Raw genomic sequence first — 14,884 nt, 5'->3', positions numbered from 1 at the left:
GGTTCCTGATCGTGTGCTACCTCCTGAAATGGTTGCATGTTGACCAATTCTTTTTGTAGAGTGACTCTGTGTATTCCTTCCATCTTCTTTTGATGCTTCCTGCATATTTCCCTGTAGAATCCTTCAGTATTGCAACTCAAGGCTTTAATTTTTTCTTCAGTTCTTTCGGAGTCTCTTCTGACATCCATTTTGGTCTTCCTTTCAGTAACTTCTTGCTTTCTTCACGTATGATGTCCTTGATGTCATTCCATTTCATTTTTGACTATTTGTAGCTTTCCTAGAGGAAGGATTGTTGTTGTTGTTGTTGTTACATGCCATTGAGTCAGTTCCAACTAGTAGGGACCCTATAGGACAGAGTAGAACTGCCCTATAGGGTTTCCAAGGAGTAGCTGATAGATTTGAACTGCCGACCTTTTGGTTACCAGTCAAGCTCTTAACCAGTGTGCCACCAGCGCTCCAGAGGAAGGATAGTCCCCTGCTAATGTAAGCAGAAGTTCCTTTCAATATTGTTTTAATTAAGGCATAATCTTTTTGATTATGTAGTAGTAGAATAGCATGACCTTGTTGGTGTTCTCACCACTGCTCTTGTTTTGGCATCACCATATGCTAACATTTATGGAAAATTCCCTCTACCATAATTTGTGATAACTGGGGGAAGGCTCCTAGAGTCATCAGTGTTTTTGTTGTTAGGTGCCATCGAATCAGTTCTGATTTCATAGCAACCCTGTGTACAACAGAATGAAACAATGAGTGGTCCTGCACCATCCTTACCAATCATTGTTATGCTTGAGCCCATTCTTGCAGCCACTGTGTCAATCCATCTCGCTAAGGGTCTTTGTCTTTTTTACTGATCCTGTACTTTATCAAGCATGATGTCCTTCTCCAGGGACTGGTCTCTCCTGATAACATGCCCAAAGTATGTGAGACAAAGTCTCACCATCCTTATTTCTAATGAGTATTCTGCTGTACTTCTTCCAAGACAGATTTGTTCATTCTTCAGGCAGACTGGTATATTCAGTATTCTTTGTCAATACCATAATTCGAAGGTATCAATTCTTCCTCAGCCTCCCTTATTCGTTGTCCAGCTTTCACATACATATAAGGCAATTGAAAAAACCATGGCTTGGGTCAGGCACACGATAGTCCTCAAAGTGACATCTATGCTTTTTAACACTTTAAAGAGGTCTTTTGCAGCAGATTTGCCCAATGCAGTGCATCAGTTGGTTTCTTGACTGCTGCTTCAATAGGCATTGATTGTGGATCCAAGTAAAATGAAATCCTTGACAACTTCAATATTTTCCCCATTTATCATGATATTGCTTCTTGGTTTGGTTTTGAGAATTTTTATTTTCTTTATGTTGAGATGTAACCCAAACTAAAGGCTGTAGGCTTTGATCTTCATTAATAAGTGCTTCAAGTCCTCTTAACTTTCTGCAAGCAAGGTTGTGTCATCTGCATAATGCAGGTTGTTAATGAGTATTCCTCCAATCCTGATGCCCCGTTACTCTTCATAGAGTCCAGCTTTTTGAGTTATTTGCTCAGCATACAGGTTGAACAAGTACGGTGAAAGGATACAACCCTGACACACACCTTTCCTAACCTTAAAACATGCAGTATCATCTTGTGTTCAAATGACTGCCTCTTGGTCTATGTACAGGTTCCTCATGAGCACGTTGTGTTCTGGAATTCCCATTCTTTGCAGTGTTATCCATAATATGTTACGATCCACACAGTCCAATGCCTTTGCATAATCAATAAAACACAGGTAAACGTCTTTCTGGTATTCTCTGCTGTTAACCATAATCCATGTGACATCAGCAATGATATCCCTTGTTCCATTTCTAATAAGTTCTATAGGAGAGATACAGAGAGTCAAGGGAGCCTGGAAAAAAGCCCTCTGCTATGTGTAAGTTGTGAGGAGATTTCTTTTAGGAAATGACCCAGAGCCCACTGCTGTCAAGTCAGTTTCAACTCATAAAAACCAAAACCCACTGCTGTCGAGTCAATTCCCCTACAAGACAGACTAGAACTGCTCTATAGGGTTTTCAAGGCTGTAAATCTTTATGGAAGCAGACTGCCACATCTTTCTCCCATGGAGCGACTCGTGGATTTGAACTGCCAACCTTTGGGTTAGCAGCCAAGTGTGCAACCACTGCACCACCAGGGCTCCCCTGGGAAGTCAGTTAAACTGAATCTTGGCGATAGAGTAAAACCCTATCAGTTCTACATGGGACAGAAGAATATTCCAAGTTGGGTAGTAGAGCTGAGATTGAGGCAGAAAAGTATATGGATTTTAGAGAATCTTAAAGGGTGGATACATTGAAGTTTGGGATTCAATGCTCAACTATTTTGACATCATTTTATATGTTCTTGAGAGCCATTAGAGACTTTGAGCTGTGCCTTAAAAAGTGTGTTGCTGTGACAGTGGCTCAGATAAGAGGAAGTTTGGAAGGAGGAAGACCTGTTAGGAAATTTTACAATTGCCTAGGCAAAAGGAGATAGATTAAAAAAACATTACAGTGATAGGCTCAGCACTGCCCATGATTATCTAATAAGAGATGATAGGTGAAAGAAGTCTTCAGAGGTGGTTCTAAGAGTAAAATCTGGACAATTGGGACCATAGTAGTGTCATCTGTAAACACAATGAAAACAAAGCAGGTTTTAAGGAAAGGTTTCAATTATGGTTTTGACCATAATTTTGAATTTTATATGACAGGATAGCCACTGGCAGATGTCACCTTGAAGAGTTTGAACTCTCAATGTATATTTGGGAATCATCTGCATAGAGGTGATACGTGGAATCCATGCAGATGATTCCACAGAGCCCTGATGGTGGAGTGGTTAAGCGCTTGGCTCCTAACGGAAAAGTCAGTGTTCAAACCCACTAGCCCCGTCTGCTGGTGAAAGGTGTGGCAGTCTGCATCCATAAAGATTACAGCCTTGGAAACCCCATGGGGCACTTCTACTCCATTTATAGGGTCGCTATGAGTCAGAGTCAACTCTACAGCAATGGATTTGTTATTTGTCACCACTTCAGACTGGCTCCATAAACAGGGTAGTTGCCATCTAACTCCAGTTCTCGGTTAAGCTGAGAGCAGTGCAGTTTTGTCCACACAGTAGTCCACTAGAGAACCGGAAGGAACGCTTGATTGAGGAGAACTGATCATAAATTATAAATGGAAGGGCTTTTATAAATTTCCTCCGTTGGTGCATTGAAAAGATAACTATAATATCTGTGCTTTACTTTCCCAATGTATTAAATAGAGATTCCTTCTCATACATCTATGTGGTCATTGCAAGGGTACAAGAAAGAACTTATTAAAAGTGTTGTTCCAACATTTGAAAGTTTGGTTTTACTATTTTTGGCCAGATTTTGGTTTCTTTCCTTTTTGAAAAGCAATAAATTATAAAGATATTCAGAGGTTTTTTTTTTTTTTTTTTCTCCCACCAAACCCATAGAAATAGACCCATTGCCATTTTTTACATGGGGTATCAAGCTTATCTTCTAGTTAAAGCTTTGTTCAAAAGGAAACTTCTTTAATTTGAAGAAATTCATGGCTTTTGAAGTTTCCAAAAGAGGCAAAAAAATAGAAATTCAGTGATGATAATGCACTGATCATAGTACTAATAATTACAGTTAACATTTACTGAACGGTCACTATATGCCATGTTGTTGTTAGATGCCATTGAATCAGTTCCAACTCATAGCGACCCTACATACCACAGGAGAAAACACTGTCCGTCCTGCGCCATCCTCACAATCATTGTTATGCATGAGCCCATTGGTGTAGCCCCTGTGTCAGTCCATCTCGTTGAGGGTCTTCCCCTTTTACACTGACTCTCTACCAAGCATGATGCAGGAACTGGTTCCGCCTGATCACATGTCCAAAGTATACGAGACGGGGTCTTGCTGACTTCACCTTTAACGAGCATTCTGGCTGTACTTCTTCCAAGACAGTTTTGTTCGTTCTTTTGGCAGCCCATGGTATATTCAGTGTTCTTTGCCGGCACCGTAATTCAAAGGCACCAGTTCTTCTTCCGTCTTCTTTATTCACTGTCCAGCTTTCACGTGCGTATAAAGCAATTGAAAACACATGGCTTGGGTCAGGCGCACCTGAGTCCTCAGAGTGACATCGTTGCTTTTCAACACTGTAAAGAGGTCTGTTGTAGCAGGTTTGCCCAATGCAATGTGTCGTTTGATTTCTTCACTGCTGCTTCCATGGGCATTGATTATGGATCCAAGTAAAATAGAAATCCTTGACAACTTCAATCTTTTCTTCATTTATCATGATGTTGCCTACTGGTCCAGTTGTAAGGATTTCTGTTTTCTTTATGTTGAGGTGTAATCCATACTGAAGGCCGTAATCTTGGATCTTCATCAGTAAGTGCTTCAAGGCCTCTTCACTTTACGCAGGCAAGGTTGTGCCATCTGCGTTACCTAAGGTCTCCCTCCAAAGTCTCTTCCTCCAGTCCTCTTGCCTGCCACGTTCTTCTTCATCTAGTTTGGTTTCTGAGATTATGTGCTCAGCATACAGATTGAACAAGTATGGTGAAAGGATGCAATCCTGACACATACCTTTCCTGATTTTAAACCATGCAGTATCCCCTTGTTCTGTTGGAATGACTGCCTCTTGGTGTATGTACAGGTTCCACACAAGCACATTTAAGTGTTCTTGAATTCCCATTTTTTGCAGTGTTATCCACAATTATTTATGATCCACACAGTCGAATACCTTTGCATAGCCAATGAAACACAGGTAAACATCTTTCTGGTATTCTCTACTTTCAGCCGAGATCCGTCTGACATCAGCAATGACACCCTTTGCTCCACATCCTTTTCTGAGCAGCTTGAATTTCTGGCAGTTCCCTGTCCATGTACTGCTGCCACCATTTTAAATTATCTTCAGCATCAGGGAGAACCCTGGTGGCGTAGTGATTTAAGTGCTACGGCTGCTAGCCAAAAGGTCGGCAGTTCGAATCCGCCACGCACTCCTTGGAAACTCTATGAGGCAGTTCTACTTTGTCCTATAGGGTCGCTATGAGTCGGAATCAACTCGATGGCAGTGGGTTTCGTTTCGTTTGCTCAGCATCAGGAACATGTAGTAGACAAAATCAGAAATTGACTATTGCTAGAGTCTGAAGCAATTTCATCTAGTTGCATGCTGAAGGTTCTCAAATAATTTAGCTGCTGATTCTTTTATTACCTTCTTTAAAATATTAGATGAAAGTTCAGCAGTTCTGGAGGGTGCGGTTCACTTAACAGTGGCTCTCCTTCAGTTTTCCTGCTCTGTAAGCCAGCATGACCATTACAGAGCTGAAGACGTCACTGATGATTCTTCAGTTACATATGACTTCTTTTTCTTGACAGTTCAGTAAACATTCCTGGCTTTTTAAAAAAAATACAGGGCTTTTGTGTGTGTGTGTGTTAGGGCAAATTCAAATTTTGGTTTAGTTCTTCTACCCTTTTCATATCGAGCCTTCTTGGAAGCAAAGATATATTCGTAATCATAATGACATCATATGTTTTCTTTAATTCTTTTGTACAGAAAGCTATTCTAGACCATAAGGTGATAATGACTTTTGTACGTTGCCTGACCCTTGTACGTGCTGCTCATGGTTAGAAGAAATCAGTGTAATGATAGTTGCAGGTTGTCTGGCTCATGTACTTGCTACCTATGCTCGGAATGAATCAACGTCTTCATAGCATAATTTGATATAGAAAAACGTTTTAACAAGTACAGTCCTTTAAGAGATAGAAAAATCTAAGGAAGTGTTTGTGCCCAGTTCAGTGATCCCCTGGGCTCATCCATAGGCCACTCTGCATTCGTCTTCTAGGTTAAGTGACTATAAGGTTTTGAAAGTCACAATGGAAAGTTAAAAGATATTTGATAGTTTGTTTTACACATGTTAGATTGATAGCTAAAAGAACTATTATAGTGAAACCTGTGAGAGCCAGAATTCTCCAGGACCGCCTTATTTTTCTGGGTCTTGCAAGCTTTCTGCCTTTGACAGGGTGCTTAGCACTTTTCTGTCACTCTCTATTAGTGGAAGATACTTGAGTTTTCCTTCTCTGACAGGTTTCTGCCTTATACAGGTTCTGGCTTTCACAGGTTTTACTGTGTATGTTCCAAGGTAAACTTATTATAATGGGAATTCCATTTTCCCCTGCCGCTTCGTATGAAATAGAATTGATCCAAATCAGATAATTCATATTTCATGTGGGTTTTTCAGCATTGACCTTCTCCAGGTGATCATTTAAAGAACAACATTTTGTTTGATTCACGGTTATTTAGTAATTTTTAATCTGACAGTTAATAAAATAGGAGAAATTACATCCTTGGTGTTTCTTAGAAGCCTTCCAGCACAAGCAGTGAATGCCTGAATCATTATGTGGGATTGACAGTTTTAATTGCTTGGCACTAACATGCTTCTGTCCAATGGGGGCATCATTGTTCTTTCTTAAGTAAGCGGTGTAGGAATGGTTTTTCTTGTTAAACTTAAGTGATATTAGGGGTAAATAATTGTTCTCTTTTTATCCTATTTTAGAAGACCTCTGTTTTATGTCTTAGTCTTATTGCAATAGCCAGCACTTTTGTGATAGCAAGATTTAAAAGTCCAGAAACATTTAATAGCTTTCAGTTGTATCAGCCTCTAAAGTTACCACACAAAATGGAATTTTATTCAGTAAAAGAACATGACGTGGTTCTAGGACTAATAAAAGTTTAGAATGAAAAGCTGACTATATAGTCTTTGTTCTGTTGTTGTCATTACTGATTTAAGTATGAATAAGAGAGGAAAACTAAGTATCTGCTTAAGATTTAACACAAACACACAAAGCTACTCTCTTATATTCTAAAGTAGCTCCCAATGATAATTGAAAGATATTTTGAATAATTCCAAATTATACACTGTTGTGTTATAAAAAGACCCCTGGTGGTAAACAGTGGTTAAAGCGCTCTGCTTCCAACTCAAAGCAAAACTTTCCAGCCACTCTGTGGGAGAAAGATGTGGCAGCCTGATTCTATAAAGATTTACAGCCTTGGAAACCCAATGGGGCAGTTTTACTCTGTCCTGTAGGGTCACTAGGAGTTGGAATCGACTCCATGACACTAGGTTTGGTTTTGGTGTGCTGTTGCTATCAGCACCTGTTGCTAATAACTCCAACACTATTTTACCATCATTAAATTTATATAAGAAGAGTGTTTGAATATGATTATCACTGTGTTGTTTGTTTAAAATGCATATACGATTACTGTGATTTTGCTCTCTCCACTACTATCGATTTGTGCTACCATTAAACTTCAAAATGTATTATGTTTAATCTAACTGGAAAAGAACGATATTTGTACATGATTCTGTTTGGATACAATTTTTTAAGGTGTGACAGTTATACAGATATCTCACCTTAAGTATTAAAATACTTTAACGTGATGTTTCCATCAGTGTAGCTCTTGGCCTGTTCTTATGTGTAAGTATAAAATCTTGCATAACTACATCCTTGCCAGGTAAATGCTCTGGGCTAAAACTGAAGATAATAATGTAAGATTCACGTCTCCCTGCTGCAGGTTACAGCTGTCATGAATTGACAGTTTTGAAGGACCTAACCTGACAGCAGAGGATTCAGATGATCTCATTAGGTCAATTAATGTTAATTTTCATCTTCCATTAAATGCTTTGAATGTTTTCCTCTTTTCTTTTTTTTTCCAGCCAAGTCCTATACCAAGTCCTGTTTTGGGGCGAAAGCCAAATGCTAGTCAGTCACTGCTTGCGTGGTGCAAAGAAGTTACAAAAAACTACCGGGGAGTAAAAATCACCAACTTTACGACATCGTGGAGAAATGGTTTATCTTTTTGTGCAATATTACACCACTTCAGACCAGATTTAATGTAAGTAGAAACATTTTGCATACCCCACAAATATTTTGTGAATAATAGATATTTTATAAAATAACGGAATAATTTCTTAGCACAAGTCCTAAAAGACTTGACTTTTATATTTCCTTTTCATTAGAAAAAAGCTCCTCTTGCATTTTTGAGGGGAGAAATACATGTCAGAAAGAAAATTCCTTCTTCTTGATGCCTTAAAAACAATCTTTTTTTTTTTTTAAAAGACTTTTCCCCTTAATCTCATACAAAGAATCAACTTCAAATTATTGTGAAAATTGTGTTAGTATTAAAATGAGATGAGACAAATAAGCCCATAGCTCTTTGTACATTGACAACAAGGGATTACTTCATGGTAAATTTTGGTTGTCAAGGCTAGTCTCTGGTCCCTTACCTTAACTTCTCTTTTAGATGGAAAGCTTCAGGCAATGAAACATGTAATCACTGTTTTTATTTATTTATTACCTTAATTTTCCACACTATTAGTTTTGTTGATTGAATTGCCATGAAATTGCTAGTTACTCTTTGGTATTATTGAATGTCAAATTTTTAGATTCAGTTTGTTTTAAAAACAGCTGTTTTATCAAATACCGTATGTACCCACTGTGCCATTTTCTCCCTCAGTGACTACAAGTCTCTGAATCCTCAAGATATTAAAGAGAACAACAAAAAGGTAAGAATTGCCAGAGGAAAAAAATATATAGTTTAAATTTTGCCTTTTTGCAGGTTTTTATTAATTCGGTGAAGTGAGGTGGTTTTCTGAGGTCATAACTGCAGGTTGCGGAAAGTATTCTGCTTCCTGCCATTCAAACAGGATATGTAGTCACTCTAGGTTGCCATAGACTTTTAAAGATCTCAAGTGCAAGTCTGCCATCAGCTTATAATATGTGCATGACCTTTGTTAGCTGTTCTATATTTGTTAAAACAGGTTGCTTTCATTCCAAGATTTACCTTTTAAAAACCAAACCCCTTGCCGTCAAGTCAATTTCTACTCATAGAGACTCTACAGGACAGAGTAGACTGCCCCATAGGATTTCCCATAGGATTTCAAGGAGGGCTCATGGTTTCGAACTGCCGATCTTTTGGTTAGCAGTTGGACTGTTAACCACTGTGCCACCAGGGCTCCACCTTTTAAAAAGTGCTCCCAAAATTGTTGTGCCATAAACTATTATGTGAGTTTAGAACAGCATGTTGGAAGAAGATGGGGGAGCCTAATAGGTTTGCAAGAAAGAATGCATGTGAGTTTTAGGTTCCTAGAAAAAAAAAAGGAAACCCTGGTGGGACCCAAAACTCATAATCTGAAGAAAAAAGATTATGAATTTTGGTTCATTTTCTGGCAAACTATATATATATATATATTTTTTTTTTTTTTTCCACGTGATTAATGAGTACACCGAGATGAGAGCTTCCCAGCTGGTATGGGGGATGTTGATCCTTTCAGCGTTCAGGGCCCGGTGTAGGCCTGAGCTGCTGGAGCCCCTGGGCCAGTTGTCTGTGGCTGCAAGCAGACTTACCTGTTTACCCCAGTGTCTGCAGTACAATATTATAATTTTCTGTGCACCATAACATGAAAAAGGAGGGAAACACCTAATTAGGTACTCAATTAATGGTTTTTGTTTTTTGTTTGTTTGTTTGCACTGAATTGAATTCTTCAGCTGAAAAAGGGGTGAAATGTTGTCTTATAAGAGGAGTTCTTAACCCAGGACCTTTGCACAGAATTCAGGGGGCTCTTGAATATGGTTATGGAAAAAAAAAATACATTTTTACTTTCAATTTTGAATATAGGCAACAAACTACTGTGGTATTAGCCATGCTTAAGACTTTGCTGCCTGTAGAAATCACAGATATTTTCTATATTACATTACAGTTCTTGCAGATATCTTCAAATGCCTTTTAAACTCTTTCAGTTCTTCAAAATTACACTAGTTAATACATTCATAAAAGGTACATGTATTACTTTTCCCCAGATGTAGTTTTACTAATATTTTGATGGTTGTATTTTTCAACTTAATTGGTTTCTTTTGTAATCCTTCATGTTTTTTGTACTTAAAACATTATTCTGAGAAGGGGTCCATAAGTTTCAACACATTGCTAGAAGGATTCATGTATACTGAAGTTTTTAATCTACTTTAAGTTGGAAAATTAAAAATGCCAGTGACAAAAAACCTATAAAGGTAATCTTGATAGTTCAGTTAACAGATATTTAAATCAAAAAACAATTTTTATTTTCGTTGCTCTCTGAAAACTAAAAATTTGTTTTGCTGTTTAAAAAATCATGTTTGTGTGTGAATGTATGATACTGGCTCGAGAGTAATGCATTTTAAAATTTCTTCTTTTTTTTTTAAATTGAAATATGCCTCCAAAAAAGGCAATCCTTAAAAATAAGTGTAATTTTCTTTGTAGAAATCACCTTTCTGGTGGCATGCTGCAAAGTAAGTCATTCTCATAAATTGTATCTCATATGATTTAAAGTAAGTCATTCTCAAAATTATTTCTTATATGATTTCAGAGCCTGTGTCAGTCAAGGTGAAGTGCCTTCTTTTTCATCAGTTAATTTAAATTATACCTTTTGATCTGACGTTTCTTTACCTACGTTTCCTTGCATGTGAATACAATACCAGGCTAATTTGAATGGAGATATAAGCATTCTAAAAGTAAACCATTGTTTTTATAAAGTGAAACTTCTAATTTATAGCTAGAAATTTTGAAAAAGAAACATTGTTGATTTCACCTGTATATTTCTACAGAATAAGGAATCTTCTTAGGGCTTTAGTCACACTCCTTCACATAGTTTTCTCAGGAACTTAATGATGTGCACACCTGAGATTTACATATTACTACAGGGAGAGGAATGTCCTATCGGAATTTTTTCTCAATTAAACCTTCCAGATCAGATCATTAACTGCCTTTTGAAAGGATTTTAATTTAGATGATCTTATTCACTGCACTGTTCAATAAGTGATTGGTTTTGTGGTCTTTCCTTTTCATCACCTCACGACTTCTTGCCTGATATCTACGTTGAGTATCTCATTTGCTACCTGCAGATTTATTTCCGGCTTCACACAGTTCTTCCTGATAATCCCTTGTGCCCTGGGTTTTTTTTTTTTTTTTCTGGGTTGGATTAAATGCAGCACAAGAAACAACGCCGGTGCCTTAAGTCCAGGTGGACACATAGCAGAACTCACAGTGACTCCTCTTTATCAATTAAAACAACATGTAGGAATGAATAAGACAATTTTCTTTGAAGGCTCCCTTTTTCTGTCCACACACAAACAGGTAGAAAGACAGTAGGTGATTGACCATAGCAGAAGAGATCAACCTCTGGGAACATTCCTCGACCTCGCTTACAAGAAACCTTGTTTGTTTTTAAATGTTTTTTTTTAGTGCAATTAGTGTACATAAAATGAATTGCTACATGAAGCAAAACACCAGCAGAAGTTTCCCCACAAGGAAGCTAATCATTTTCCCAGGTCTGTGAAAAGTGCCGAATAAAAAAGATATTTACCTGTGACATCTGATCTTAACCAGGATGTCAGTGTTGTAGACAACTGGGAAATGTTTAGAAAACTGCCTGTGGTGCTTTTACTGATGGTCTGCTCTTGATGTCTGTCCATCCAGTTGTCAAGCACACGAGGAGAAAATGACTTTAATTTTCCTAAAACGTGTAAAATAACAAACGAGCCTGTACATGCACACCAGCTGAGCCATTCTCTCTAGTAAATATCTTGAGGTACCTATATCACGAAGCATAGTGCTGTGAAAATTGGAGAGGTTTTAATATCGCAATTTGTTTTTCATTTTCTTTTTTACTTATGCCGCAGTGTTTATTAAGCTACAGGAAGAATATGAGACAAAGATTAAATTCAAGGTTAGAAAATGCACTTTAGCACAGAAGTGCAGAGGACGGATTTGCCTCTGAATTGTCACGTGGTTTCCTAACATTTCTTTTAAGAAAAACTTCGAGTTATGATCCTAAATCTGGGAAGAAGAGACACATCAGACCCCAAACCGAGAACATGACTAGAGGACCCTTAATTTCTCCAAGAGTGCATCTAAACCTTTAGCCATACTTTTAATGCTTCCCACAACACAATGCTGTTTTCAAGGGTTAGTTCAGGATAATAATAATTAATTGTAAACTGAGAAACAGCTTTGATTCTTCAAAACTAGAAAAACCTGATGTGCCACAGTCATATAAAGGCTAAGAAAAACAATACAAGGCAGCCTTACATTCTCAGCTTGGTTGTAGTGCTCAAAACAACTTATTCTTTCCACCATGGGTGAAGTGAAATGAAGCCACTCTTCTCGTTATGAAAATTTGTCTTAATTGGGCATTTTAAAAACGTTTCTATGTTTCTAGGCTTAAACAGCATTTATGTGTGTTTTATAGCAGGTAATCTAGGGGTTAGTTCTTTTGGGTTATCTAGCTGTGCTTTGTGTTCCCAAATCACTGCAATTACATGACCACGGTAAAAAGAGGTTGACGTAGGAACGATATAGCTCGAGATGGATTAGTCTACAGCTTCTTTTATACCCTAAGTTCCTTATCTTAAAAATTCATTCTAAGATTTTTGTGTGTTTTAACTCTTATTTTTGCTTATTTTCTTTATTGGAAAAGACTCTTTCAAATGCCTTTACCTCACTTTTACAAATTTCTGACTTTGGAAATCTTGTTCTTTTCGTATGTCATGATGTCAGTAACATACCATACCCTCCCACAACAACAACAACAACAAAAACCCATTAAAACTTTGCTGTTTTAAAAATGTCTAGATTATCTGAAATATTCAATATACCTTTTCTTCTTCCTTCCTTTGAAGGCATACGATGGATTTGCCAGCATAGGAATTTCCCGATTATTGGAGCCTTCTGATATGGTTTTATTAGCGATTCCTGACAAACTGACTGTTATGACTTATCTCTATCAAATAAGGGCACATTTCAGCGGCCAAGAACTAAACGTAGTTCAGATAGAAGAAAATAGCAGTAAAAGCACATATAAAGTTGGAAACTATGAAACAGATACAAACAGCTCTGTTGATCAGGAAAAGTTCTATGCAGAGCTTAGCGATCTGAAGCGAGAGCCTGAACAGCAGCCTACTGGTGGGGCAGTAGACTTCTTAGCTCAGGATGACTCCGTATTTGTAAATGATAGTGGGGTTGGAGAGTCAGAAAGTGAGCATCAGACTCCTGATGATCACCTTAGTCCAAGCACAGCCTCCCCTTACTGTCGCAGGACTAAAAGTGACACAGAATCCCAGAAGTCCCAGCAGAGCTCTGGGAGGACTTCAGAACCCGATGACCCTGGAATGTGTTCCAGTACAGATTCAACCCAAGCACAGGTTTTGTTCGGCAAGAAGAAACTATTGAAAGCTGAGTTGTTAGACTTAAGTGACTTATATGTCAGTGACAAGAAGAAGGATGTGTCTGCACCCTTAATTGGTGAGGAGACAGATGAGCAAAAGCTGCAGACTCCAGGAGTTAATAGTAACTTGGAGCAAGAAAAATTGGAGAATTCCAGACCCTCAGAATGCAGATCAGGTCCTGAATCACCTATCAGAAAACCAAGTTTATCTCCCACTTCTAAACTTGGGTACTCATACAGTAGAGATGCAGACCTGGCGAAGAAAAAACGTACGTCCCTGAGGCAGACAGAGTCTGATCCAGATGCCGATAGAGCCACTGTGAATCATGCGGATCATGCCACGAAGTCAGTCCAGGTAAGTGAGTTAGAACGATGAAACGTGTTTAATAAGTTGCTAGTCTGTGTTTTTCTTTTCGTATTCATAAAACGCTTTAAGTTGTTAAGATATACTTAGGACCTTTTAATCATGGTAAAATGCTACAGTGATTAAACGTGAAGTATAATTTCTCCATTAGACAAAAACCTAGAATACATCGACTCTCTGTTTAAAATTTGTGAAACAACATTTTAAGACTATAAATAAATCCCAATGTTAAGAATGAAGGAAAAAGACTGTCATCTTTTCAAATCAAAATATCATTTCTTTACGTATAAAAGCAGCATATTTTAATATGAGTGAGTCAAAGCTATTTCAGTATTCCATTTAGGAAGAACATCATTCTGAAATTGTATGAGGCCAAATTAAATATTTTCCATTTAAAGCATTTTCTCAAATATCTTACTTGCATTGTAATTGGAATTTTTAGTCCCATCATTACCTGTAGTTAAAAATTCCAGTAACATTCAGATTTCTCCCCATGAGATGGATATTTACTGTATTTAATTAAATTTACAGTATTATCAATTATAAGACATACCATGAAGGAAAAAAAAAACCCACTACCAGTAAAACTATGGCACATGATTTTCTTATCACTTAGAATTTTTATTTTATGCCTATGGAACGAGCTCTTTTAGACCCATTTAGACATAAATTTATGTATCATGGGGCACTCTTATATATACACAGAAGGACATTTTAAGCAAAATAAATTGATTAAGGCAATCCTGAAACTCCCAGGGGTGGAATTGGACTCTTCTGAATCACTTTTTTATTTAGTTGTTGGTGTTCTGTTTCTCCCCCACAGTGTTGTCCTCTGTGCCATCCATGGCATGGCGTTGCAGCAGCAGTCCTCAAAGTACGATCTGGGGACCTCTAGGGCTCTCTAAGAAAGACTCTTTCAGGGAGAACCCAAAGTTAAAACAATTTTTGTAATAATACTAGAGCATTATTTATGTTTTTTACTCTCATTTTCTCACAAGTGTACAGTGGCATTTTCTGGAGACTACATGATTTGTGATATCTCAATAGACTGAATATAAAAGTAGATGTGAGAATCCAGTTGCTTTCTATTAAGCCAGATATTAAAGAGAGTTACAAACATCTCAAATAATGCCATTTTTGTTATTTTTAAGTAGTTTTTGTTGTTGTTGTTGTTAAAATCTGTTAACATATAAAGAATTTACTATGGTTATTTCTAAAGGAATAAATAATTTCTTTTAAATTCCTCAGCTTTTATTTTAAAAATAGCAAACA

General features: G+C 37.5%; 1 protein-coding gene across 5 annotated transcripts in view; it reads left to right on the top strand.

Moving 5' to 3' along the window:
- Positions 1-14,884, top strand: part of EHBP1 (EH domain binding protein 1) — a 350,658-nt gene that overhangs the window by 241,499 nt on the left and 94,275 nt on the right. For all 5 annotated transcript variants that reach the window (XM_049857490.1, XM_049857491.1, XM_049857487.1 and 2 more), the window contains 3 exons: positions 7,708-7,886; positions 8,508-8,556; positions 12,704-13,603. In XM_049857490.1, coding sequence (XP_049713447.1) covers positions 7,708-7,886; positions 8,508-8,556; positions 12,704-13,603 — 1,128 coding nt within the window. The remainder of the gene's footprint in view (positions 1-7,707; positions 7,887-8,507; positions 8,557-12,703; positions 13,604-14,884) is intronic.

This window comes from Elephas maximus, chromosome 17 (genome assembly GCF_024166365.1).
Source record: "Elephas maximus indicus isolate mEleMax1 chromosome 17, mEleMax1 primary haplotype, whole genome shotgun sequence".
Taxonomy (NCBI): Eukaryota; Metazoa; Chordata; class Mammalia; order Proboscidea; family Elephantidae; genus Elephas; species Elephas maximus.
The sequence above is the reverse complement of the archived record's forward strand: the minus strand, read 5'-3'. Positions and strand labels throughout refer to the sequence as shown.